The sequence below is a fragment of the Quercus robur genome, chromosome 12 (genome assembly GCF_932294415.1).
Source record: "Quercus robur chromosome 12, dhQueRobu3.1, whole genome shotgun sequence".
In the NCBI taxonomy this organism is placed as follows: domain Eukaryota; kingdom Viridiplantae; phylum Streptophyta; class Magnoliopsida; order Fagales; family Fagaceae; genus Quercus; species Quercus robur.
The window spans coordinates 19,208,980-19,236,659 of NC_065545.1; the positions used below are offsets into that span (position 1 = coordinate 19,208,980).

The 27,680-nt window shown below is 36.9% G+C and overlaps 2 protein-coding genes across 4 annotated transcripts; one reads left to right on the top strand and one right to left on the bottom strand.

Annotated features, from left to right (window-relative positions):
- The first annotated feature begins 7,714 nt into the window (after nucleotides 1-7,714).
- Nucleotides 7,715-16,998, top strand: LOC126710563 (LEC14B protein). Of its 3 annotated transcripts, XM_050411089.1 has the most exons (11): nucleotides 7,715-7,879; nucleotides 8,750-8,810; nucleotides 8,899-9,307; nucleotides 9,634-9,753; nucleotides 11,240-11,317; nucleotides 12,220-12,402; nucleotides 13,465-13,542; nucleotides 13,736-13,911; nucleotides 14,788-14,949; nucleotides 15,241-15,301; nucleotides 16,494-16,998. In XM_050411089.1, exons 3-11 carry the CDS (start codon nucleotides 8,915-8,917, stop codon nucleotides 16,683-16,685), a joined length of 1,443 nt encoding a protein of 480 aa, XP_050267046.1. In that variant the 5' UTR covers nucleotides 7,715-7,879; nucleotides 8,750-8,810; nucleotides 8,899-8,914; the 3' UTR covers nucleotides 16,686-16,998. The 3 variants fall into 3 exon arrangements, with proteins under 3 accessions (XP_050267046.1, XP_050267045.1, XP_050267047.1); XM_050411088.1 differs by having other exon boundaries at nucleotides 8,750-9,307; XM_050411090.1 differs by lacking the exon at nucleotides 8,750-8,810 and having other exon boundaries at nucleotides 7,720-7,879.
- Nucleotides 16,999-24,634: 7,636 nt separating this feature from the next.
- On the bottom strand, nucleotides 24,635-26,538 carry LOC126709394 (LRR receptor-like serine/threonine-protein kinase ERL2). The gene has a single exon (XM_050409607.1). It carries the CDS (start codon nucleotides 26,119-26,121, stop codon nucleotides 24,922-24,924), a length of 1,200 nt encoding a protein of 399 aa, XP_050265564.1. The 5' UTR covers nucleotides 26,122-26,538; the 3' UTR covers nucleotides 24,635-24,921.
- Between the last annotated feature and the right edge of the window lie 1,142 nt (nucleotides 26,539-27,680).

Genomic DNA, 27,680 nt, shown 5'->3' on the forward strand with positions numbered 1-27,680 from the left:
GGACCTAGTGTCGCGGAAAGCAGTAGGAAATATGTGAGACACTAACGCTGGGAAGTTAGCCCCGACCTGGAAGGGTTTTATAGAGTTACTGCCATAACAGGCGCTGGCGCATACTACCTAGAGGATCTAGACGAGAGACCGCTTCCTCGACCATGGAACGTCCATAATCTAAAGAAATTTTATCAATGAATTGTTGGTGCACATGTATGTTAAATAATATAAGGTTGATGTTTATTCATATTGCTATGCTCACACATGGTTTTATTACTGTTTATTATTGTCAACTTGCTAGTCCTATCTAACAAACATAAGGAAAGCCTAATCCTAATTTTCTAAGGACAGAAACCTGTTCTCGGTTCGATTTTCATCACCGAGCAGGTGGAAACCTTATGCTGAGTTTTTCTAAGGACAAAAACCTGTTAATGGTTCGATTTGGTGGAAACCTTATGCTGAGTTTTTCTAAAGACAGAAACCGATTTTCATCACCGAGCAGGTGGAGACCTTATGCTGAGTTTTTCTAAGGATAGAAACCTATTCCCGGTTCGATTTTCATCATCAAGTAGGTGGAAACCTTATGCTGAGTTTTTCCAATGACAGAAACTTGTTCCCGGTTCGATTTTCATCAATGAGCAAGTGGAAACCTTACGCTGAGTTTTTCTAAGGACAGAAACTTGTTCCCGATTTGATTTTCATCACCGAGTAGGTGGAAACCTTACCTTGAACCTTTCTAAGAACAAAAACCTGCTTCTTGGTTTGATCTCAATCACCGGGCAAGTGGAAACCTAATCTTAGATTTTACCCAAGGGCAAAAACCGGTTCCTGAACAAACCTTCATCACCGGACGGTTGGGAATGTTACATTGAGCTATTCCAAGAATAGAAATAAGCTCCCCAGCTCTATTCTAGTCGCCGGGCACACTAGGAGTATGTCAAATTATTTAAGGGGCTGAAACTAGTATCTCGGATACAACCTAAATCACGGGAAAGGTAATTACCCTACATATTCCTAAAAAAGTCAATGTATGTCAAATTTAGTAATTATCGTTGAAGAGCCAATTCTTTCTAGATATAGGTGATCTCTTCCAGGCTGGTCCCAGGAGTAAACTACCCGGTCATCTGGAGTATATATACATATAAAAAGAGAAAGACAATCAAAGAACATAACCGAAAGAATAACTCAGTAACAAACACTCATAAACACAATTGAAGTAAGTAAATGAAGATTAAACTAATGTTCTGTCACTGCAGCCTGGTGACCATAGGCAAATAAAACTTAGGAAAACCACAACCCAGTGACTTAGGCAAACCAAATAAGTAAAAGGGAAAAAGTAAACATGCATCATAAATAAAAGCAAACTGAAACACAAGTATCAAAAAGAAGGTTTGGTAGGTGGGAGTTGAGTTGTATCGCCGGCCTGCTGCCCTAGCGCATCCCCGGTTGGTGGTAGCTGGCCTTGTGCATCATTGGCGACATTGAGATTGCTGGTAACCTCGAGATCAATGTTCTCTGCATGATCATCAATCACTCAGACCAACTCCCTCATACTAGGGGTATCTTCTTCATCTGCGGCACCAACTTGGCTTTGGACGAGGGGAGGTGGAGCCGGGTATGGGATTTGCACTGGATTCCTCAGTGGGGAATCATCGGGCACTCTTATAGCTTGAAAGGCTGCCAGCCACCCCTCTTCGAACCCATGAGACAGGGCTTGATGGACGATAGGCTCCACGGAGTTCTCGGCTTCCGCGAAGCCCTCATCATACCACTTGTTCTCACAAGCTTCGAGGGTTGCCTTTAGGTTAGCTATTTCATCAGCCTGGGCCAAATTTAGATTGGCTGCCTTCGCCAGTTTGAGCTCTATGGCCCCTAGCTTATCCTCCACCTTGGCCAAATTCCTCTCCACCACAAACCGAGCTTTCTTCGCGGATTGGGACTTTTTCTCAGCAGCCTTGGCAGCTTTGCCCTTATCTTTGGCTGTAGCAGCAACAACGTCCTTCAGGGCCTTCTCTCACTCAACATCCTCAGCGAACTCCTTCATCCTTTTGCTGAGGATATTAGTTAGTTGGGTGGCCTGATATTATAGTAGTGATTAGTATGAAAGAATAAGGAATGCGCACACGTTAAAATAAATGTGAAAGTAAGGTAGAAAATTACCGCTATGGTATGCCATTGTAAACGCCTTGCCAACGAGTCCTCGATCCCATCTGAGAAGAATTGGACATCCTCGGGAAGTAAAAGGCCGTGCACCAAGCTTTGTGCCACCATCCCCCCTTAGCTCTGGGCCTAAGCCTTGATGCTGGCTGACGCAGGCAGAAGCCCGTCGCCAAACTTGAAGTTGGGCTGCCAAATGTTCTCAAGCTGGGATAAAGATGCCACGTCCATACTAACTTTGGCGGATGGCCAGGGTTCACCCACTGATTCCCGGATCATTATCTCGCCTCGGGGAGGAGTCTTTGTGGGGGTGTCGCTAGGGACTTTAAAGGGTTGGTACCCAACTTGCTGCTTCTTTTTTGGGCGACTGACACCCGGGGGAGGGGGAGGGGGAGCATGGTCCTCGCCTTGAGGCTGGGCGGAGGGATGAGTACCAAGAATGAATCGGTCAATAATCATTTTCCACCTATTCATCATAACTAATTCTTGATCATCCTTAGTTGCTTCTGGCTCGGCTACTTGGGCGAGGGCGTCAGGCACTTCAACAGGCACGTGGACTTTTCGGCTTTAAGATACGCGCTCAGCCGACTCGTCTCGCACCGGCGCACGATCCTCTGAAGTGGTGTATCTGCGACTAAGGTCTCAGGCTTCACCAACAGTCAGAAAAGGTGGGAGAAAATTGGCATGCCGGACATCAATATAAGAAAGAAGGGGAATATCTACTAACAACGCCTGGCTGAATGCTTGCCAGGTAGAATATACCAGGTTAACGCCGAGTATCAAATGGGATGCTCGGAGTTGTCCGTCCGTGTGCACAAAATTTTTTGACCTAAGTACGAAGTTAAGGTCCCTTATGTGTACAACTCGGAGATTTGGTTGAAACATTTTTCCTTCTACAGCAAATCAACAAAAAGATCGGTTAATTTATATGCAAGCAACTAAGTAAAAGATTCAAGCTTAAAGCAAATGAAGGTTCTCAGTACTGACCAACATCACGCGGCGAAAATGAGCAAGGGAGTTCATTGGCAAACCAATTGCCGTGCACTCGGCCAAATTCCCTTGTCGAATTTCTGTTAGAATCGGGAAGGCATGATATCAGCCGTACCCATATATCCCTAGTTTTTTTGTAATAATCAGACCTAATATTTCCGAATAGACTATACATGAAGTTAATATAATGGTAGTTTAACTATAGACCAAATATTTGGTTTAACCTACTCACGCAACTCATCACTTGGTAAAAATTGGGGGGAGTTGGTCAGGACACAAGCCACAAAATCTAAGGGTGCCTATAATGAGAGGGTCCACGGGGAACCTAACCCCACCCTCAAGAATAGCCTAAGGGGGAAAAAGACAGTGCTTGAGCCGGAACGCCTATGGAGGTCAATATCGCCCTTGTGACAATAGGCAATATCAACATCTCCAGGGACATTGTAGGCTGCTCTAAAGCTAGCCAAGGATGCTTCTAAAGATAGAAGGTAAGTGTGATGCCCCAATTTGATTGATTGTGTGATGTGTGTAGGTGTGTGATGAGTTCCACATCGGGTATTTACTGGGTTGAACTGGGCTTTATTAACAACTGCAAGGAGCCTCAATTGTGACTAGTCCTTTTGAGGTATAGCGCAGACGTGGCTAGCGCTTTTCCTTGGGTCGTTACATATGGTATCAAAGCCGGCCCAATAATCCCACGTGGGCTCAGAGACATTACCCCACAAAGTGGGCCCTAATAAGGACATTAGAGATTTAAGTGGGGGAGATTGTGATGCCCCAATTTGATTGATTGTGTGATGTGTGTGGATGTGTGATGAGTCCCACATCGGGTATTTACTGGGTTAAACTGGGCTTTATTAACAACTACAAGGAGCCTCAATTGCGACTAGTCCTTTTGAGGTATAGCGCAGATGTGGTTAGCGCTTTTCCTTAGGTCGTTACATATGGTATCAGAGCCGGCCTGATAATCCAATGTGGGCTCAAAGACACTACCCCACAAAGTGGGCCTTAACGAGGACGTTAGGGATTTAAGTGGGGGAGATTATGATGCCCAAATTTGATTGATTATGTGATGTGTGTAGGTGTGTGATGAGTCCCACATCGGGTATTTACTGGGTTGAACTGGGCTTTATTAACAACTACAAGGAGCCTTAATTGCGACTAGTCCTTTTGAGGTAAAGCGTAGATATGGCTAGCACTTTTCCTTGGGTTGTTACATATGTGTGATGCCCCAATTTGATTGATTGTGTGATGTGTGTGGGTGTGTGATGAGTTCCACATCGGGTATTTACTGGGTTGAACTGAGCTTTATTAACAACTACAAGGAGCCTCAATTACGACTAGTCCTTTTAAGGTATAACGCAGATGTAGCTAGCGCTTTTCCTTGGGTCGTTATAGTAAAAATAGCCCATTCCTAAACTAAGATTAAAGGAAAACTGAAAGAAGAAGAGAGGATGAAAGGAAAGGCAAAGAGAACTTACTGTGGACCTTAGGAAGAAATGGTGTTCTAAGCTGAAGGATGAGCGCATGAAAGAAGTATGCTCGGCGGAGAAGGAGTTTGAGGAATCGAGAATGTAAAAAGTGAAGAAGAGACTCAGAGGGAACTATGTATAGGAGCCAGTGGAGGAATAAATAACATGTAATAAGTGAGGGGCGAGAAACTCTACGAATCCCCATTGCAACCGCCGAGTGCGTCGCCTTGGTTCATGAACCGTCAGACAATGATGACGGTTGAACCAAGTGGTCAGATACAACGCACCTTTTAAAGGCCCATTAATGAGTTTTCAACCGTCTGGAATATACCCGTTAGACTTCTTGGATAATTTCTGTCACTTAATGTCCTTGATTTGTGCCCGGCCCTCGAGAACAAATCAAGGGGGGGCTAATGTACGACACAAGGGTCCCCAAGCCCACTTGGACCATAAACTTCAACCCTATTGTGTGGCCCATGGTTCCAACCTCTTTGTCCGAAGCTGGGCCCTAGGCCTGCTGAGGCTATGGGCCCGAGATCCATTACACTATACTTGGCCTAAGGCCCATTGGGCATACAATCTTGAATTTTACACCTCATGGTTCACAGCCAGAGACCTGCCTGGCTAACACATCTTATCCAAGAACGTGATTGCTCGGGGTTACTATATCTTAGCTGCCCGGTATTACCCTGGAGAATATCGCTGCCGAACGTCCCATTTAAGGTGGGAACCAGTTCCAAAGCCACTACTCACACTCCCAACTAAACACCCACTTAAAGGCAATGGAATTGGACCTCCATGTCCACTAATAACCTAGAGTAATCATAACCCCTCCACTAATCTTGAGCTATAAATAAGAGATGAAAATGAGGAATAGGGGGTTGTTGAATGGCACAAAAGAAAAGAGAGAGCATCAGGAGAGCAGTAAGAGAGAAAGAAGAGGAATTCATAGGGTGAGGTTGCATTGTTGGGTCTCTGTGCTAGGAACTACCCAAGGTAGGAAATCCAAAACCTACATCACAAATAGATTGTGAGCCCAAGTGAGGACCGGCCCATTAACCTCATTTCTAGCTCGCACATTAAGTAATGTGATATTGTTTATATTGTTAGATTCAATAAATTATGTTACCAAAAAAAAAAAAAAGATTCAATAAAAGAAATCTAAAAAAATGATCTAGTAAATTTGATAGTTTTTAAAATGATATGTGTGATAGGATCTTTATTTTGCTAACTATATTCCATTTTACAACAAATTAGTTATTATTATCCGACTAAGATACAAATGAATTTCTTTTTTAGTGTGGTGGGATTAGACTTCAATTTCCCATTTCCTTATTTGAGTATAAAAACACTTGATTTTTTGATTTTTTTAAAATGAATTAATAGTTACAAGAGAAATTTGAACAGTTGATGTCATGAATATATTAAAAAGCAGCAGTCGGTTGAGGTACAAAAACTCTTGGCTCCATTGAATTAAGTATAACCTTCCAATTTTTTATTTACTTTTTTTAGCTACAATATGGGGGAATTTTAAATCTTGAATATTTTTGTTGAAAATATTAGAAGGTGCTAACTAGTTGATTAATAAGGCTATTGGCAAGTATAATTGTATAAACTATTATTTGTTCCAAAAAAGAAAAAGAAAAAGAGTATAAACTACTATAATTATGTGATTTTTGGAATTGCCAAAATATTTTGTTTTTAAGATTATAGTAAGATCTATATTTAAACTGTGGAATTGGTGGAATCGCATAAACTTGTGAGAAATTGGACTAATTAAAGGAGGTAGATCTATTTTTTAGGTTCAATTCGGTTCATGAATGAGAGATAAGGATGTCTAATTAAATCCTTATTTTTTTTTGAGAGAAAGTTTCAATTTATGGCGTTCGCTTCTAATAATAGCTCTTTATCATCAGACTAAGACACCAATCAGTTTTTGATGTAAGCGGAGATTGAACCCCAGATTTCTTATAGAACTATAAAAAACTTTACCAGTTGAGTTAATTGGAACCCACTAGTTAAATCCTTATTGGGTGATGGTGTATTACTTGGCCTACAACGATTTTGACAACTTCAATCTCATCTTGACACCAGTTTTGGACTTTAGTGATTTTTGGGTAAATTTCTATTAAACACCTTTTTAAAACAAAAAAAAAAAAAATTATGATGCTTGAGTTGTTAAGTGTGGAACTTTTCTTCTATTTATTTATTTTACTCCGATGTTTGTTGCATATTTCATAACTTCAATAATGCTAATTTCAACTCGCTTCTAGTTTTAACTCACTTCTAGTTAGTTCAGTTGTTACATATTTCATTGTAAATTGAAATTCTATTGTTTTTATTAAAAAAAAAAAAAAAAAGTTAACTCTAGAGTATCAATTATTTTGATTATTTAGAGTGGAGGGTTATTTTTTAAAAATTGGGTATCACAAATTTTAAAACAATAATATCACCACCAACAAAATGTTCTGCACTTCAATCATTAATTATGTAATATTACCAATTTTTCATTTGAATAACTCTTCGGATACAATTTTTATTACAATTTTGTTCACGATCTGTTTTGTTTTTTTTTCTTGAAAGGGTTGTTCACGATTTGTTGAAGTGGACGAATGCAAGTATTGAATTATTACTTTTATATGGACATGTATATTTTTTGGTCCATCACTCATAATCGATCACTTTAACAAATTATAGAAAAAATTGTGTCCTAAGATTTTTTTTACTTCCCCTTTTATTGCACTTGTTTTTCATTTACTAAAAATAAAATCCTTTCATCAATCTCAAGCATAAAATATATATATATATATATATATATATTGTTCTCACAAGGACTTTAGCCTAAGTCCGATACTTTTTATACACTAAACTCATTGCGACAGTGAACCGGGACAAAAAATAAAATGACGATCATTGCTTTTGGTCATATTGTATTTGTACCCAATTTACTGGTATTTACAAAAAGATCCCAAAAGTGGCAACGTGGACGTCAGAGAACGCCCAGTTGTATGCACTATGCAATCTTACGTGAGACACGACACGACTCGACTTCTCAGCTCAACACTGAAAACCAAACCAAACCAAAGACAAAAAGGACTTCAATCTTTTACCACTCCAATCCAAAAAACACATTAAACAACCTTTTTAGTTTCCTAGAAAGTAGAGACCAAAATATTTATATAAAAAAAAAACATTATCCAACTTTTCCCTTATAAGGTATATCACCTCAAATCCACACGATTCTTCCTGTCAGACCCATAAGCCTACAGGTCAGATTTCCATAATTGTTGCATTTTTTTGCTGACCCAGAAATGAAAAAAGAACTTTTTGTTTTGATTTTTTTTTTGTCATTTTTGTTTTATTGTTGATCATTTTGGGGTTTCTGCTTTAATTTCCAGGGATCTGTTTTGTTAAATACTTATGTCATATAGTTCATTATTCATCATAATTTAAGAGCCCTAAGAAAGAATGGGTTTTGTGGTGGTTTGTGGATGTTGGGTATTGGAAATGGTTTCACTTTGCAGTGACTGAGCTGAATATGGTGGTTGCATATGCAGTAAAGTTTGACTCTTTCATTCTTTTTCTGTTGAGAAATTTTTTAATTTAGTGGTGGGATAGAAAGATTGTGGGTTTTACATGAATTAGAAGTTGGAAATTATATTATGGTTTAGACTAAAACTCTTTGTTTGGTGGAAAACAGTTTCTGGGAAATTTCATGTGGAAAATTTTTTTTCCCTTTTCTTTTTGGTAAGACCCAATTTGTTGGAATTACATTTCAGGGGGAAAAAATATGTTGGGATCAAAGCTTAGTTGGGTTGGCTTTCTTATTTTGTGTTAAGTAGAAAGAAACTTGATGGTAAGCTATATGATAAATTAGATGGAGACTTTGAACTCAAAACATAGAATGAATAGAGTTTGAAGAACTGAGATCAAAAGAAAGCTGGTGGAATAAGATGATCCTCGAATAGACTGAAGGAAAGTGTAAAACTTATAATGGGATATTGAAATTTAGATGTAGTCCAAAATAACCAAACAGATTTCACTTAATGAATATTGGGATTGATTATTATCTTTTCCTTATCCTACATGTACATGAAAAGTAGGAGATGATTGATTAATAGAATGTCTCTTGTTTGTAGGTTTGGAGTCTAAAAGTGAAACTTTTTTTTTCCTTGGCGGGACTGACATTGTATGGGGGTGGTATGAAGCTGCAACAGTATTATATATGTTTCTGCACAACAAATTGTTGGCAGTGGTCTTAAACTAAAATGTATGTTACACACAACAGGGCTGCAATAGATGAAATGGGTTATGCAATGAGTAGGCTGGAGATAGAACCAGACCATTGTGACGGCGGGGAGGTTGTCCATGGAGTCGGTGACAGTCAAAGATCCAACAAGCCATTGAATGATTTAGACAATGAAATTGCCCAGCTCACAAAGTTAAAATCAGGACCCCATCAAATGCTGAGCCAAATTGCACCTGGAAGGCGGGGGTTACCTGTTTCCACAGTGAAAATGTTGGCTGGTCGAGAATGTAATTTTTCAGGAAGGGGGAGGTTCTCATCAGCAGATTGTTGTCATGTTCTTAGTAGATATCTTCCAGTAAATGGTCCTTGGCTTATAGATGAAATGAACAGTCGAGCCTATGTCTCGCAGTTTTCTGCCGATGGTTCTCTTTTTGTAGCTGGATTTCAGGTAAATAATAGCTGACTTGGAAATAGGGATGTAGAACCCCTTCTCAATAGAAATTCATCTTGTTGCTGATAAAACTGAGTCAAAGAAGAGAAAATGAAAAATCTCATTTTTCTCTAGAGTAATGAAGGGTTGCCTCAAATGAAACATATGTTTTTACTAGGCATGTTTTAAGTTGTTTTCTTGGTTCAGAACTATTAAAGGTGTGAGCCCTAAAGTTTTTAATTTAATTTTTTCTTTCTTGCATGTCCTTTGTTGTTAAACAAATCACAGGATAATCATATCTGTCATAATTTTCGGTTACAATAGATTTTGATCATCTGTTGCAGGGAAGCCACATTAGAATATACAATGTTGATAAAGGGTGGAAGGTTCAGAAAAATATTCTTGCCAAAAGTTTGCGATGGACAATTACTGATACATCTCTTTCTCCAGATCAACGCCATCTTGTGAGTTCCTATATGTATATATATACACACACTTTAAACTTAGTTGCATGTAAATGACATGTAAATGATATTCCCTTGTCCTTATATTTTGCATATTTATATTTTTTGAACTTATCCAAAGCGTGATGTATAAGGTGTTTATTTCTGATAGGAACTATCTTTATTTCTTAACTGACGTGCATGTGAGGTAAAAAAAAAAACCATTCTACTTAACATGTGTACCCTACTGAGACTGAGGTCCTCTTGGATACGAAAAAGCAGGGTACTATGAAGGAGAATATCAACCACTGGAAACGAATTTCTAACTGTAAATGAAAACAATGAAACATATCCATTTTACTTTGTCTTCTATTGGTGATTTTGAGAATGCTCTGTGTTATTCCAAATCAGTTACGAGTTTTTAGGTCATCAAATAGCCAATAAAATGAAAATTTTGAAGTTATCAAATAAGGCAAATGACTTACCCAATAAAAAAAATCAAATAAGGCAAATATTTACCATAATTAGGTAGATTCCATGAAAGGCTGTGCTTTATCAACGTTAGAATGGGGAAAGGGGGAAGGGAGAAGCCCTGAATCCCTATGTTTTTCATTCTATGACTAGAGGTAGGCAAACTATGCCATTTCAAATCATTATGGTTGAATGAATATTGCATTCCCTATTGGAAGTTTTATTTGTGACTTGCGAGTTTAGCATTGCTGTTGTCCTAGTGTTTACCTTCATTTAGATTGGAATAGTGGTTGCTTAACTCCTACTCCCCTGCCCTGGCGAACTCACTCAAAAAGAACTGTGGTTTCATATGATATACAAATGTATTTGGATATCCAGTTCTTTGTCCTGTACCCTCTTGGAAGTTACTTAGCAAGAGTGGATGATTTTATATAAAGTAGCATGGTTTGACAAGGACTGCTTTACAAAGATAGAACTAGAACATTCTTTTATCTTCTTTCTAGCTGCTGGAAATCTGTGAGGTAGGAGCAAAGGAAAGATGTATGCTTGCACTTTGCATGGTTTGTTTTATGTAACCCTTGAAGATTTCATGTTTTTGTTGAGTAAAAGATCTAAGAAACTGGCAAATATTCTTTGATGTTTGAAATGTCTCTGACAATACAGTGAGCAAGATTGAAACATGTCCTAACTCAGACTTCCCAGTTGCTCCCTTGCACACCTATACATTGTATATAGTAGTAAAGATAGAAAATTCCTATCAAACTCATCTTGACAAGTGTACCCAAATTGAATGGGACTTCCCAGTTGGTCTGATCTGGCTGGGATGGTCACACGGCTATCTGACAGCCCTCAATTTAATTTGGTTTAAGTCTTAGTTGATTTGAGTGTGAATCTGGTATATTCTTGTTCTTTTCTTGTGTATTTTGTCACTCCACTAATTTCGTTTGATATAAGTTGATTTAAAGGGACACTCTCTCAAGGGCTTGAAGCTTATAATTCATTTTCTCCACATTGTTGTTATTGGTTGCTATTGCAGGTTTATGCCAGCATGTCACCTATCGTCCATATTGTTAATGTTGGTTCTGCTGAAACAGAATCTCTGGCAAATGTTACGGTATGAAGTTGTTAGTGTCCACTTATAATCCCCCCCCCCCCCCCCCCCCCCCCCTCTTCTAGCTTTTCCCAGTAGGTTTTGCAATTTACTTAATGCATGTATGGAATAAAAGTATAGCATGACAACTCAGTTCTTTTACATCAACTTTCCATGAAACTATTTTCACACTTGCATTGTTGCCTACCCCAATAGCTTGGAAATCTGTATCTGAAAGCAAAGAAATTAAAAATTAAAAAAAAATCTCAGCTATTTGGAATCTTGTGGTGAAGCACAAAAAGATTCATAGGGTTAAAGATATTTTAACAATTTAAATGTAAGGGTAGGACATTGAAAATAGGAATGTGTGGATGAAACACATTTGGTTCATGTGCAATGCAAGCTCCATCTGAATGTAGAAATCTACTAGGCTGTACAACCAAATGTTTTCGAGAGTAACCCACATGAGCAGGCACTATTGGGAATGCCACTATGGCTATCTAATAGGGAATAAAACAATGTTTTGGATCACTGCATGCTTTGTTTGACAATCTCACTTGGGAATCTCCTGGTCACAAATTTGGAGGACTGTATCTTGGACTTTCTTCCTTCTGACTGTTTTATCGCTATCTTTAGATTGCACCCCAAAAAAAAATGATAACTAGGAAAATATAGTTTTTTTGTTGCATGCTCACTATGGCTTGAAAATTTTCCCTGAAAGGAACAACCAAAAATTTAAAAAAAAAAGAAAAATTAATAATATGTATTGCAACCCATTGTGCCAAATGTTGGTCACCCTTTATGTTTATGATTGCACCCTTCTGGCCAGAAATGATGTTGGTATCTGAATTTTCTTTTGAAAACTGAATTTTTATTCTCTCTCCACTGTATTCTTGCTTGACTTTTGGAGCCTATATGTTATACAGGAGATCCATGATGGTTTGGATTTTTCTTCTGTTGGTGATGAGGATCGAGGATACTCTTTCGGAATCTTCTCTGTGAAATTCTCAACTGATGGACGAGAAGTTGTCGCTGGAAGTAGTGATGATTCTTTATATGTCTATGATCTTGAAGCAAATAAGCCTTCCCTCCAAATTTCAGCACACTCGGTATTGTTACCATTTGCATAAACACCTCTATTATGTGTTTCTTGATTTGATATGCAGGTTGTTTGTGTGATTATTGTGTTTTTATCTTTCTCCTCTTGCACGAAAATACAAAGATTATGCCTCTTGATTAAAAACTTTTCTTCATCTCTCTATCTCAATTCTTTAGCACTTCTCACTATTTATTCCTGTATCTAAACTTCATCTGCATGACCTACATTTTACTGCACTGAGTTGCTAAAGAGGTTCTATGCAGAGCTTTAAGCCTCACTTCAAATAACTGGCCTTTCCAAATAGTGTATTTACTTTGTTATCCTCAAAATACTCTTTAGTGGGTTCAATTGGTGTTTCATGTGTAAAGAGAGATGGGGAGACTATTGATCATTTACTTATGCACTACCCTGTTGCTAGAAAATTGTGGAATTTGGTGTTTTCTCTCTTCAGAGTTCTGGGGTTATGCTGAGTGGGGTTGTGGATCTTCTAGCAAGCTGGTCAAGTAGGTTTAACAGACATAGGTAGGCAGCAATTTGGGCCATGATCCCTCGTTGAGTATTTAGTGGGAAAGGAATACTTGCACTTTTGAAGGAAGTGCGGGATTGATTCATGATTTGAAGCTGCTATTCTTCTGGACTTTTTATTTGAGTGGAATGCTTCGGGTGTTTTTACTTTTAACTCTTTGGCTGATTTACTCGATAGCTGTAATTTTCTTGCTATATAATTTTTTTTTTTTGGGCCCTTAGCACATTGCCTGTGTGCTCTGGTCCCTTCTGTAACTTTTTTTCTTATTCGATGAAGCAGTAATTACTTATAAAAAATAAAAATACTAATTCTCTTACCAAGTTTTTATTAGCACAACATGACTTGAATAAAAACAGAAGACTTGGAACTACAGAAAGGTAGCGGTGTGTGTAACCTTCAATGGAGCCATATTGAGTTATCCTAATAGTTTGTGTAAATTAATTTATTATTTTTTATTCCATTTTTGGAAGAACAATTTTATGCAAAATGGCTACTTTGATTGAATGGGACTACAGATTTTTAAAGGTTTTGCATTTTGTGTTGCAGTCTGATGTGAACACTGTATGTTTTGCTGATGAAAGTGGCCATCTCATTTATTCTGGGAGTGATGATACTTACTGTAAGGTACTTTTACATATATGGTATTTGTATTTGGGATTGGTTTCTCTTTTCCACTAATCTAAGGCGTTGATTACACTTTCTCCCATAAACTACAAAATTTGACCATCTACACTTCACGTTGGCAGCCTCTGGCAAATTGCCCCTGCCTTCTAATATAATATACACATAATTTTGAATGATAGATAACTTTATGTAGGTGTGGGACAGACGTTGCTTAGATGCTAGAGATAAGCCAGCAGGGGTCTTGATGGGACACCTAGAAGGCATTACATTTATTGACAGCCGTGGAGATGGTCGTTATTTCATTTCAAATGGTAAAGATCAGTCCATAAAACTATGGGATATCCGGAAAATGTCCTCAGAAGCTACTTGGTATGATCACTTTCTGGCTTCCCATGGTGCCTTTTAAAATTTGTCCTACCTTTATGAAGTAATGATCTTGATCGTAAGATGGCTTCTTGGTGCTTTTGAAAACAATCTTCTGTTTATGAGGTTGTGATCTCAATTATATTATGGCTTTCTATGTTTCCTCTTTCTTGATTGTGATGCAGAAGTTATGGGATATTGAAAAAGAAAAAAAAAAAGAAAAAGAAAAAAGAAAAGAGTGATGCAGAGGTTATTTATTTATTTATATATATGGCTTAGGTATGTTGTGAGATTGGAAAGCTCCTCATCTGTATCAGAGGTGAAATAAATTTATGAAATTATTTCAGAAATCATTTTCATAAGTTTTGGCCATTAAAACTTTAACGTTAGTCCATTTATTTATTAGATCTTCTTTGTTAAATTATTTCCTCTCATTTTTGCAATATGTCATTTATTTGGCATGGTATTTCTATGAAAATAAAAGTTTCTTTCCCTTGACTACTAAAATATTGTGCACAATAATGGAGCTAAAAGAAATTGATTGAAGTAAAAAGGAAAACAAGTTAGCCAGAGGATCTGAGGTCTATAATTAGAGGAGTGTGTGAAGAGATGCATGAATGGGTTGTACAGCCAAACTTTATTTTTATTCACTTCTGGATTGAAGTCAGCATGATTATGGAAAGTTTGAGTTTAGATAGAATCTATTATAGTCTACCAAGGGTTTGTTTGCATCAAACTAAGGACTCCCATTATGTCTAAACATATTTTTTCACTTATATAAAAATAATAATAATAAATAAAAAGGTCTATAAAGTCTTTCTGCTTGAATGCTGCTGTGCTTGTGTACACGTATGTAACAAATCTTTTTCTTCTTCATGTCAGCAATCGAGAAGACTTCAGGAAATATGAATGGGACTATAGATGGATGGACTACCCGCCACAGGCAAAAGATGTGAAACACCCGCGTGATCTATCAGTGGCTACATATAGAGGTCATTCGGTCTTGCGTACTCTTATTCGCTGCTACTTCTCCCCAGAATATAGGTAAGTACCAAGCTGTTTGTTTGATGATATTATTTGTGGTCAACCTGAATCAATAGAGCTCTCATTCTATGTTGATCTGGTTAATTTACTTTTACTTTGACTTCCCAAGGGGCCCCAAGGTTGAATTAAGATATAACAAAGTTTTTAATCTTGGTTTCCTGCAAGATTTCTTCTTCTTCTTCTTCTTTGTCATCGTTTTTTTTTTTTTTTTTTTTTTTGGGGATTAAATTCCTTTTGTACAGTACTGACGGTTGTCCAAAATTTTAACATCAATTTCTTGACATTTTGCAGCACTGGTCAAAAGTACATATACACTGGATCTCACAATTCATGTGTTTATATTTATGATTTGGTACGTAATCAAATACTGCTTTTCTTGTTATCTGCATGCTTTATTTTCTGTTGGTAATTCTGAAATAGAGTTACTCAGATGAGGCTGGGAGGATGAGGGGTTGCAATCCTCTTGACCTTTTTTTATGCCTTGTTTGAAGAGAGATTGAAACTCAACCAGTTGTTGGGACTCATACAATACATTGGTTGGTACTTGTTAGATGTACTCTTATTTGGATGACAAAATCATCAGTGTCTTTTCACATATAAAAAAAGCTACAATTTATTGTTTTGCATGATGTCCACAAAATTAAATATGAAAGTAGAAAGTAATCTGAAGATCTCGAATAACTTGCCGAACTGTCATTGTTGTGTCCACATTTGAAGCTGAATGCCAACTAGGGGTGTGCAGAAAACCCACCGACCCGCCAAACCCGACCCAACCCAACCCGACCCGCCGGGTTGGGTCGGTTTTTAAGGCTTGGTGGGTTGGGTTGGGTTACAAAAAATTTTTTTATGGCGGGTTGGGTTGGGTCTGGGTCATAAAATTACAAACCCGCCAAACCCAACCCGACCTACCCATATATAATATATATTTAAAATATATTTTTATATTTAATAATTTTTTTAAAATCAATTGTAGGGAACTTTTATATATATATATATATATATATATATATACACATTTAAATATATATTATATATTTAATAATTTAAAAAAAAAAACAGTTGTAGAACAGTATTTCCTCAGTTCCTTCTACTAATACTAATTTAATATATATAATATATTATATAATTAATAAATTTTTTTAAATAGTTAGTTCTTCCTATCCTATATAAAAGCCAATTAGTTCACACAAATCCTAATAAATTACTATTGTTGTTTAGTCATTAGTGTTGTTTGCTTTTAAAGAGTTACCTTGATACTAATCTTTAGGTTTTTTTAATATTTTAATTTTTTTTTTATACTCAATTTAATAATAATAATAAAAAATGTCAAACCCATGGGTTCAACCCGACCCAACCCGACCCATGTGGGTTGGGTTGGACTTATGTGATGGGTTGGGTTGGGTTGGGTTTTTTTTGACCTGCCATGGTGGATTGGGTCAAAAAATCCCCTCAACCCGACCCAACCCGACCCATGCACACCCATTGCCAAGCATTTAGCTTTGCACAATTAAATTGATTGACGGTAACTTGGTAATTGTTCTTAGGTGAGTGGAGCTCAAGTTGCAACACTCAAGCATCATAAATCACCTGTTAGAGACTGTAGTTGGCACCCTTATTACCCTATGCTTCTTAGCTCATCTTGGGATGGGGATATTGTCAAATGGGAGTTTCCTGGGAGTGGCGAAGCACCGACACCCGTGACCAAGAAGAGAGTTCCAAGGAGATATATTTATTGAAGACCACTTGCTGTTTGTGCAAGATATGTATGATACTGTTTGGTAAATATTTGTATATGGTTCAAGCTACATTTTTCACTATCAAATAAGGTGCAACTGACGAGCAATATGAACTACAAAAAATTCTCATATTCACCATCTTAAGTTGTACATAAAATACCACTACAAGTGGGGATTGCGATCTTCATATTTTGTGTAAAAGTCATGGATGATGGTACTGCATATGTATTAATGCAAATACACAGCCAAATGTGTGCTTTTCTGTATTTTAAATAAAAATGAAATAGAATTCTTTCTAACAAGTTTTGAGAAATGGGTTGCCTATCCCGCATCAGTCAAAACATTTGGACCATTTTTTTATTCTAATGGCATGTGTTTATTATATCTATGAGTGGCGTGGCAAGATCACAGCCGTCCCATTGAATCCCATTGTCAGGATGATGGACTGAAGTCACTGGACTCCCATGGAGGCATGAAAGCTATGCTCCCTCATTTTTTTTTTTTTTTGGGTCTTTTTGCAAATGGTGGTAAGGTATCAAATCAAATGGAATATAGGCTGTGCTCCATCATTATGGTTCTTTTGGGTCTTTTAGCTCTGCCTCCGGAGAGGCCCAATTCTTTCACCCATTCCATTGTAGTCTGTTAGGGGTGGCAATTTTTATCCATATCCATGAACCCACCCATTACCCACCTTATTTGGATAAGTTTTAACCCAACCCATTTGAATATTTGGGTTAAATGGGTAAAGACCCATTTGGTTATTTAATTAGATGGGTCTAAATCGATAATCCCACTAAACCCATCTAAAATTTAAATAAACAATATAAAATCTAAATTTCTAAAAAATGATTAAAATACCCCTGAAACCCAAAAAATGACTAAAATACTACCAAAACCCAAAAAATGACCAAAATACCTCCCAAAACCTAAAAATTACCAAAATACCCCCAAAACCAAGAAAATGACCAAAATATCCCTGAAACCCAGCAAATGACCAAAATACCCCAGAAACCTAAAAATTACCAAAATATCCCCAAAATCCAAAAAATGACCAAAATACCTCTGAAATCCAAAAAAATGACAAAAATACCCCTAAAACCTAAAAATTACTAAAATACCACCAAAACCCAAAAAATGACCAAAATACCCCCGAAACCTAAAAATGACCAAAATACCTCCAAAACCCAAAAAATAACCAAAATACCCCTAAAACCCAAAAAATGACCAAAATACTCCCAAAATCCAAAATATGACCAAAATACCTCTGAAACCCAAAAAATGACCAAAATACCCCTAAAACCTAAAAATGACCAAAATACCTCCAAAACCCAAAAAATGACAAAAATACCCTCAAAACCCAAAAAATGACCAAAATTCCCCCAAAACCCAAAAAATGACCAAAATACCCCCAAAACCCACAAAATGACCAAAATACCTCCAAAATCTCTAAAATGAGCAAAATACCCCCCAAAACCTCTCAAATGTCCAAAATATCCCCAAAACCCAAAAACTAACCAAAATACCCTCAAAACCCAAAAAATGACCAAAATACCCCCAAAACCCACAAAATGAGAAAAATACCTCCAAAACATCTAAAATGAGCAAAATACCCCCCCCCCCCCCCAAAAACCTCTAAAATGTCCAAAATATCCCTAAAACCCAAAAATTACCAAAATACCCTAAAAACCCAAAAAATGACCAAAATGCTTCCTAAACCTAAAAAATGACTAAATTACCCCCTAAACCTTAAAAATAACCGAAATACCTTTGAAACCTTAAAATTACCAAAAATACTCCCGAAACCTAAAAAATGACCAATAGACCTCTGAAACCTATAAAATGATTAAAATACCCCAAGACCTAAAAAATGACTAAAATAACCCCAAAGCCTAAAACAATGACCAAAATACCCCAAAAACCTAAAAAAATGACTAAAATACCCCCAAAACCTAACAATTACCAAAATACACCCTAAACCTAAAAAATTACCAAAACACTCCCTAAACCTAAAAAATTACCAAAATACTCCATGAATCTAAAAAATGACCGAAATACCTCTAAAACCTAAAAAATAACTGAAAAACCCCAGAAACCTAAAAAAATTATCAAAATACCCTGAAACCTAAAAAATGATCGATATACCCCCAAAACCCTAAAAAAATTACCAAAATAACCCCAAAACCTAAAAAAATGATCGATAAAAACCCCTAAAACCCAAATTATGACCAAAATGCCCCTAAACATGTAAGATGACCAAAATACACCAGAAACATTTAAAATTACCGAAATAGAGGTTTCAGGGTATTTTGGATGTTTCAAGGATATTTTTGACAAATTAAAGGTTCTAAGAGTCTTTCATTCATTTTATAGGTTTCGAGGGAATTTCGGTAATTTTTTAGGTTTCGGGGTTATTTTGATCATCTTTTAGATTCTAAGGGTATTTTAGCCATTTTTTAGGTTACGGAGGCATTTCTGTCATCTTTTAGTTTTAGGGTTATTTCAGTAAATTTCTAGGGTTCAGAAGTATTTTGGTTATTTTTAGGTTTTGGGGTATGTCAGTAATTTTTTATGTTTCAGTGGTATTTTGGTCATTTTTAGGTTTCGAGGGTATTTCGGTCATTTTTTGGGTTTGAAGGGTATTTGGTATTTTTTGAGTTTCGGGGGTATTTTGGTATTTTTTGAGGTTTTGGGGGTATTTTGGTAATTTTTTGGGTTTCGAGGGTGTTTTGGTGATTTTTAGGTTTTGGGGGTATTTTGGTCAGTTTTTGGGTTTCGGGGGTATTTTGGTAATTTTTTAGATTTCAGGGTATTTTGGTCATTTTTTGGGTTTCGGGGGTATTTTGGTCATTTTTTGGGTTTTTGAAGTATTTTGGTCATTTTTATGTTTCGGGGATATTTTCGTAATTTTTTGGGTTTCAGGGTATTTTGGTAATTTTTAGGTTTTAGGGGGTATTTTGGTCATTTTTTTTTGGGTTTTGGGGGTACTTTGGTCATTTTTTGGGTTTTGAAGGTATTTTGGTCATTTTTAGGTTTTGATGGTATTTTGGTCATTTTTTTGGGTTTTGAGGTTATTTTTGGGTTTTGAGGGTATTTTGGTCATTTTTTGGGTTTTGGGGGTATTTTGGTCATTTTTTGGTTTTAGAGGTATTTTGGTCATTTTTTAGGTTTTGGGGGGTATTTTGGTAATTTTTAGGTTTCGGGGTATTTTGGTCATTTTTTGAGTTTTGGGGGTATTTTGGTCATTTTTTGGGTTTCAGGGGGTATTTTGGTCATTTTAGTGGTTTTTAAGCATATTTGGTGATTTTAGAGATATCAAGGGTATTTTGGTCATTTTGGTCATTTTAGAGGTTTCATGGGTATTTTACTAATTTTAGAGATTTTGGGGATAATTTTGGATGTCCAAGGGTATATTGGTAATTTTGGAAGATTAGGGGTATTTGCATCATTTTAGGTATTTATGGGTATTTTGGAAGTCAAGAGGGTATTCAAGTAGTTTTAGAGGTATTTGGGTCATATTGGGTTAAATGGGTGGGTTACTAATTAAATGGATTGGGTTGGTAATGGATAATTAATTTATATATAAACGGGTCATAAATGGATAAATGGGTAATTATACACCCAACCCATTTATGACCCAACCCGCCCATTTGCCACCCCTACAGCCTGTAATGCCCACGGGCCCATCCCCATCTCACTTCTCTCTTTTCATTGAGATGAGCTGGTACCTTTGGGTCTTTTATTACTTTTCAAAATTTTTTTTTTTTTTTGAGAGAGAGATTACTTTTCAATTAAAAGTTCAATATTCCAAGGAAGAATCTTGGGATACACACTTCGCCTTTTCTCACAACTTGCACGTGTTCACCAAATAGCAGCGGTGGATTCATGTGTAAATCATGTAATTAAATCATAAGTTTACACTTATACAAGTTGTGATAAAGTGTGTGATACAGTTTATAGTCTTAGAAGAATTGTTTTTCAAACCCTGCTCAAAGGATAAAAAATGAGCTGAATTTTTCACCGAAAAATTTACACATTTACTCATAAGCCCCTTCTTTTTGTGTTATTATGATCACAATCAATTTCATACCAATTTTCACAACTATTATATGTGGCAAATTGTAATTGGTTGTCTGTTACTTTTATACAGATCCACCATTTTTTTTTTCACCACTCATAGTCGGTTACATCAGATAATTGTGAAAATGAGTGTGAATTAATTGTGGTCCTTTATTTTTATTTTTATTTTTGTGTTGGTGACTCCAAGTAAGGTGCTATGTGAGCGAAGGTGTGAATTTTGGATGGAAAAAAAAAAAAGAAAAAAAAGAAAGAAAAAGTTACATGACTAACATCTCATTATTTGATTCGATGATAGGGCCACTCCAATAATAACCATAATATTTTCGGTGTACAGAAAAAAGTAAAAAACAAAAACCAAAAAAAAGTTGGAAGAAGGAATTGTATTCCAAGGAACACAAATGACCCACAAGCTCTAAATCTAATACTAGTACGAATCAACAGAAGAAAAGCTTCAGTCCTATTTTTCCTGGTCTACTGGAATGTTTGAGTGCCCTAGATATTAAGCAATTATTGATGTAAAACTAAATGCTTTTGCATGCCTAGCTTGTGCTGGATTTGCATTCTAATGAAAACCAAAGTACATTTAAGCAATCATATATGATAAAAAAAATTAAAAATAAAGAACCTAAGCAATCATGTGCCGCATTCGATACCTTATAAAACAATTCTCATCATAACTCCTCTTTTTCCCTCTCCTTCCCCCTTTTTTTTTTTGGTTTTTTTAGCCTTTATTTTTTCTACCTGCTAAAATCTCTAAAAGAAAATTATGATTTTATTTCACTGGAGGCTCAATGTTTAGGGGATAAAAGAGGGGTTTAGCCAGAGTAATGTGACCTATAAGCCCAACTCATTAATGTGTCACTAAAATATTTTGTATTTTGAGGTATTGAATAAAATAGAATATCAAATTGAGTAATAATATTTTTTGGACATATTTTAAGTGAAAATGAGAATTCAAACCCTTCAAACTTTGAACATTTCCATTGAAGACACTATAAAATATCATTTGACTTAAAAAGATTGTTGGCAGTTGGCACCATGTATTGATCTTAATTATTCAATTTTCTCCTTCAAGTCCTAGACCATCATCGGTGTAATCCCAAAATTTTGATCCCACAAAATTGAGAAGCGTAAAAATTATTGATAAAAAACAAAAGAAGAAAAATCTCCACCATTTGGCTAGTAGCATAGAATATAGATTAGCATCTCTTGTATGGTAATCCAAGGCAATTTTCTTAATATTGTATTTTCTTCCAGAAACAGTGATAATCTTCCCTCAAGGAGATGGGTTTAGTATGTTTCCCTTTGGGCAAATTACAGTGCTTATTACACATGGTATAGTTTCTTTTTATCAAGCCAAAGGAAGGCTGAATCATTAAAGTCCTAGAAGGCCAAGAACAATCAGTGGCACCCCTTAGGAGTGGTTGGTTCATCAAACATTTAGGAAGGAGAATTTTCTAAATTAGATCTAAGCTGAAATAAAATTTTTAAAATGATTACAAATGGATTCACCATTTTGACTGGCTCAATTGTGTGATAACTATGATGGAAGCTCAGCAACATAGATTAACTGGGGGAGGGGTGGCTTAACATGATGAGGGAACATAAACAATGAGAGGGACCCTACTTTAGGTGATAGTCAAAGATTTTCAAAGAAGCAACACAAATAAATTAACATAATAATCAATGACGATTCCTACTAGGGAAGTAACAACATGGAGTAGTTAAAGTCGATATTAGGATAATGAGGGAACATAAAAGACAAGGGCCCCCACTTAAAAAGAAGCTTCAAACATTATCTCAGTGGCTTCAAACATAATCTTAAACCCACACTGCCTTTCTGCACGAGCTAATTATGTGTCTCATTTTCATACTCAATTTTCAACCATTATGTATTCTTGCAAACACTTTCACTAATTTGCATGGAATTCATTTTCTTAGATCAGAAACTTTTGTCCTTGATCTGGGAATTAATCTGTTTCCTAGCCAAAGAAACTCTGAGAAATATGAGATTACATAGTTCCCAAAAGCATTATAAAAGACCTAGAATCTTGAAAAAAAAGTGGGTTTGACCTTCGGTTTCAAAAGAAGTCATCATGGACTCATGGGGAATGCGTTTTTACACCTTTGGCATGTGCTAAGTTGTTCACTCCAACAACCCTAGGCATACAAATGACTGAAATGAGTTTAAAAAGCTTCTTAGATTTGACCTTTTGCGATTGCTAGTATTTGCTCCCTTCTATATGCCCCAGGCCCCAAAGGCCCCAAACTCACCAAATAATTATCTAACCCCACCTAATCTCATGTCCTTCTCTTAGGACATAAGAAAGAGATAGATGATCCAAGTTTTTGGCTACACAATATGACCCTTTACCTTGTAAAAGGTCAGTCAAAATCTGGAAATATCATTCATAGTCTCTTTTGTGATTTAGTTATTTAGCTTTTCTTAGCATATATCAATCTTTTTTTAAATTATAAAAAATAAAATTTGTTTTTATATGATCAAGTGGACCATCTGGTTTACAAGCTTACAAGGCACATAAAATAGAAGTGGCATATGAATGTTATAGTTCACTCATCTAGCTGGCCTCAATGATGGTATTCATGCACACAAAAGCCGTGCATCCAAAAAGCCGAAAAGCATAGGTCCAGCAATGAAAGTTTCCCTACAAACTTTCTTCAGTTCTTCTCAGGAAAAGAAAGGAAATTCTCTAGAAACAAACAAAAACAACTTTGGGAGCCCATATGTGATAATGTATATCGAAAGCTGCTATACCAGTTGCCAGTGCGCGTACAATTTCATTTGGCAATTATAAATCAAGCACAAGCACAAGAGCCTAGCTTATATGCTTGGTTTTGAACTGCAATGAACTTATTTAAGCTTGGTTTTCTGTTAAAAAAAGCTAGTTTAATTTGGAAATTATAAATCAAGCACAAGCACAAGAGCCTAGCTTATATGCTTTGGTTTTAAACTGCAATGAACTTATTTAAGCTTGGTTTTCTGTTAAAAAAAGATAGTTGTTTTTTTTTTTTTTTTGAATGAATGAATCAGATTCAGATGCTTATATTAATTAAAGGCAAGTGAGTTTGGTTTGATCTTTTTATGAAGTTTATTAGCTTATTTGTTTATAGCTTTTTGAAAACTCTTTTTTTTTCTTCTTAAACATAACTGTACTTTTATCCAATATGAATAGATCAGTCTAAATCACCAAAATCAGTCCATGCCCTGTATATATTTTTACAAGAAGACACAGTAGCAGGCTGCTAACTCAAAACAAAAAAACACAAACATTCCCAACAGATAAGATTCTTCCTAGAAATTACAAAGAAACGGCTAGCTTACAGAAGACAAGTGTTTTACAAATCACTTTGGGACAAATAAAGGATATACCCCATTTATTGTGGGCTACATGAATGCTAAAGGACAATCTGTCATGGACAGTTCAATAACTAGAATGTGCTAGGATGAAGCATAATCTGAGCTTAACTTTAATTTAAGCTCCCTCACCATTGGCTGGTGCTGGTCACAATTATAAGATATCATATAAGTGCTGACAATTTGCATACACAGTACAGCTAGCTCAACAAGTTAACTCTCTTTGTAATAAAATCTCCATCTAATCTGAGCTTAACTTTAATTTAAGCTCCCTCACCATTGGCTGGTGCTGGTCACAATTATAAGATATCATATAAGTGCTGACAATTTGCATACACAGTACAGCTAGCTCAACAAGTTAACTCTCTTTGTAATAAAATCTCCATCTACATCAAACAACCCATTGATGTCTTAGTTAAAAAAAGACAAGTCTTGAAGTAAATGTCATCATGTGCTCTCATCAAACAGAAACATAATAAATGCCAACAACACAATATATAATAATACTTTACTTTCTATAAATCAATAACAAAAAATAACTCACACTACAATAGCTTACACTATATAGATTAAAAACGTTCTTTTGTAGAGCTTTAACATTTTTTTTTTCTTTTTATCGACAATCTCTCCTTATTCCTAAAACTTTACCCACTATTCTATATCACAAAAGTAATAAATGAATCAAAAACCCTCCCAAACCCCACAACAAAAATATGATAAAAAACTTATCTTTTTTTGTCTTTTTCCATTCTGCCCCTGAGATATAGGCATGAAATTCCAAATTTACCCTTTCCACTCGTTACATTGCTCAGTAGGCCTCGTTTTCTGTTTCCCTGACTTCAACGGACACGGTGTCTGTACGGGTGGGACCATACAATTGTACTGCAAACACAACGAACTGCTTAAAGGAATCTCAGCCGTTGGATTGATCTGAATCCCAGTTAGATAATTGTGCTGTAAGTACAGTGTCTGTATACTAGCAGCTAGTAACTGGTCCACGAAGCTACCGGGAACTTGACCGGTAAACCGGTTGTTGTTCAGGTAAAGATTCTGTACGGTCGAGAACGTGGGTGGGATTTGACCGGATAGTCTATTGTAGCTCAGATCAACGGTCTGGATTGTTACCTGATCAGCCGGTTGAACCGGGCCGGAAAACTGGTTTCTTTGCAATTGGATGTTGTTGATTGGGAAGGTGAAGATTCGGCCTGGGATTGGACCGCTGAATTGATTCATGCTCAGGTCTAGGTAGTTTAGCCGGTTCATCCGGGTTAAGGCCCGGTCTACTGCGCCGGTGAACCGGTTCCAGGAGAGTGAGAGGTATTGCAGAGAGGGAGGTAGTGAATCCGGTCCGATTGAACCGGAGAGGTCGTTGTGTTTAAGGTCGAGCCGGGTTAGGGTATGGGAGAGAAACAGAGGTACCGGACCGGTGAGCCGGTTGTGGCCAAGGATGACGTTGGTTAATTCCGGTAAGGTTCCGATGGTACGAGGGATCTCTCCGGCGAGCTGGTTGAAGCTGAGATCGAGTGTTCGGAGGTTCCGGAGCTCGCTGAGACTCGCCGGAATTTGGCCGGAGAGGTAGTTCCGGCTGATCGCTAGAAACCGGAGGTTCTTCAGTTGAGACAATGTTTGGGGCAGAGCTCCGAAGATCCGACCCGGAACGACGGAGAGTTCAGCTAAAGAAGAGAGCTTTCCAATTGCAGGATCAATCCGACCCGATAACCCGGGAGAGCCAGCTCTCGGGTCGCCAAGATTGAGAGAGATTACCTTATCGGAATCGCAATAAACTCCGGCGAAGTTACATGGGTCGGAGGTGAAATCCCATGAAGCAAAGAAATTCGACCCGGGCAAGTCTTCCAAAGCTTTTCGAATCGATTGCAGAGCTAGAAAATCAACTGGGTTTAGAATCGCTAACACTAATAGATTGTACTGAAAAAAACACAGACCCAGAAGACCCAAAAGCCTGAAGTCTCTTGGGCTGGCCATGGAAGAAGAGATGGGAGTGAGTTTGTGATATGGGTTTTGTCAAAGATTGGATTTTTATAGCAGAGTGAGAACGATAATGTGAGTGAAATGAGAATGCTTTTCCGTGAAAGGAACCGACCGGTTTCTCGTGGGAAACGGCGTGAGAAGGTGAGAGCTTTTATTAATGGCGGAACTTTCAGCATCAAAAAAGAAAAAAAGAGATGGAGAGAGAGAGAGAGAGAGTGAGTGAGAAAATGGGGTGGCTTGGAAAGCAAGCTATACTTGAAAACTTTCAATGACGAAGCTTCTTTTTACTTGCTCTACTACTTACTCTCAATAGCTTTGCTTTTTCATTATTGTTTGTGGCTTCTGAGAGAAGACGCAATGAACTGGTATTGCGAGTGTGTGTGTATTTGGTTTACTCATTACTGTGAAGGAAACACGGTCAGAAATCATTTTTTATTTGTTGGTTTTATTTTTATTAATTTTATTGGTTTTTTTTCCATGTGGATTCTTGGTTGTATTTGGTTTCTTTATTGGGAAGAGGTTCGGGTGCAAACGGTTGTCCGAGCCTGAGGTTTGTGGTGCCATGTCATCAGGTTCGGGAGGAGGTGGTCAGGACACTCAGGACGGGGATCACGTGACTGTGATAAAGATGACTGAAGGTGATACAGATTAAATGTCACTGGCCTGTGATGGGGTGACACGTGAGCAGGAATGTGGGGAAGACTGTGAAGTGGTGCCAGCTAAGCTTTTAAGTGTTATTGTTGTCTCGTATTTCATGAAAATGATACTACTAGACTAGTCGTCGTTTCGTTTGCTTTACCTGTAAGTTGTAAGCTGTAAAACTCACAAGGTACTTGTGCAATTTTGGTAATGTGGGGTTGGGGACAAGCAAATCAAAAGCGGTTTCTTGTTGAATTGAAAGTCTCTTAATAAGTGAAACTTCAATACCCTTTGTTTTGTGTTTGTGATCACTCACTCTAATGATATATCTAGCCAGCTGACCAAAATTGCCCAAATAACCTGTGAGTTAAAATGTATAAACCACTGATGTATTCTGAGAATGAATGTAGTTCTAATGTTCTTTTGTTGTTGATTTAGACATGGACAATGTGTACCCAAACAAACTTGTTTTTGCTGTTAACCATTATGTTTATATGCTTTTTAGTGTTCAATGAAGTTCCTTTTGTACCTTTTGTTTTTTAAAAGTCCCACTCCCAATTGATGCTATACCACATCAATTCCTATGCATTGTTGGATCATGGGCGACTGACTGGATGTTTCAAATGCCTTTGTGATTACTCAAAGGATTCATCTCGATGATTATTTGATATTTGCTAAAAAATTAGTAGGATACATTAGGAGTTCAAACACCTGATTAGCAAAATAAGAACTAGGAAATTCTGCCAAAAAGAAGGTGTATATCATATAATTGGGTTGTAATTCGGTGTTGGCCACAGGCCCACAGTTACAGGTTTAATTTTCCTTGTTGGGGTAGGAATGATTAATAGCTACTTAAGGCCACTTTTCCTCTAACACAAACCAAAGGTGATAAAAAGACAAGAAAACTGAGACTA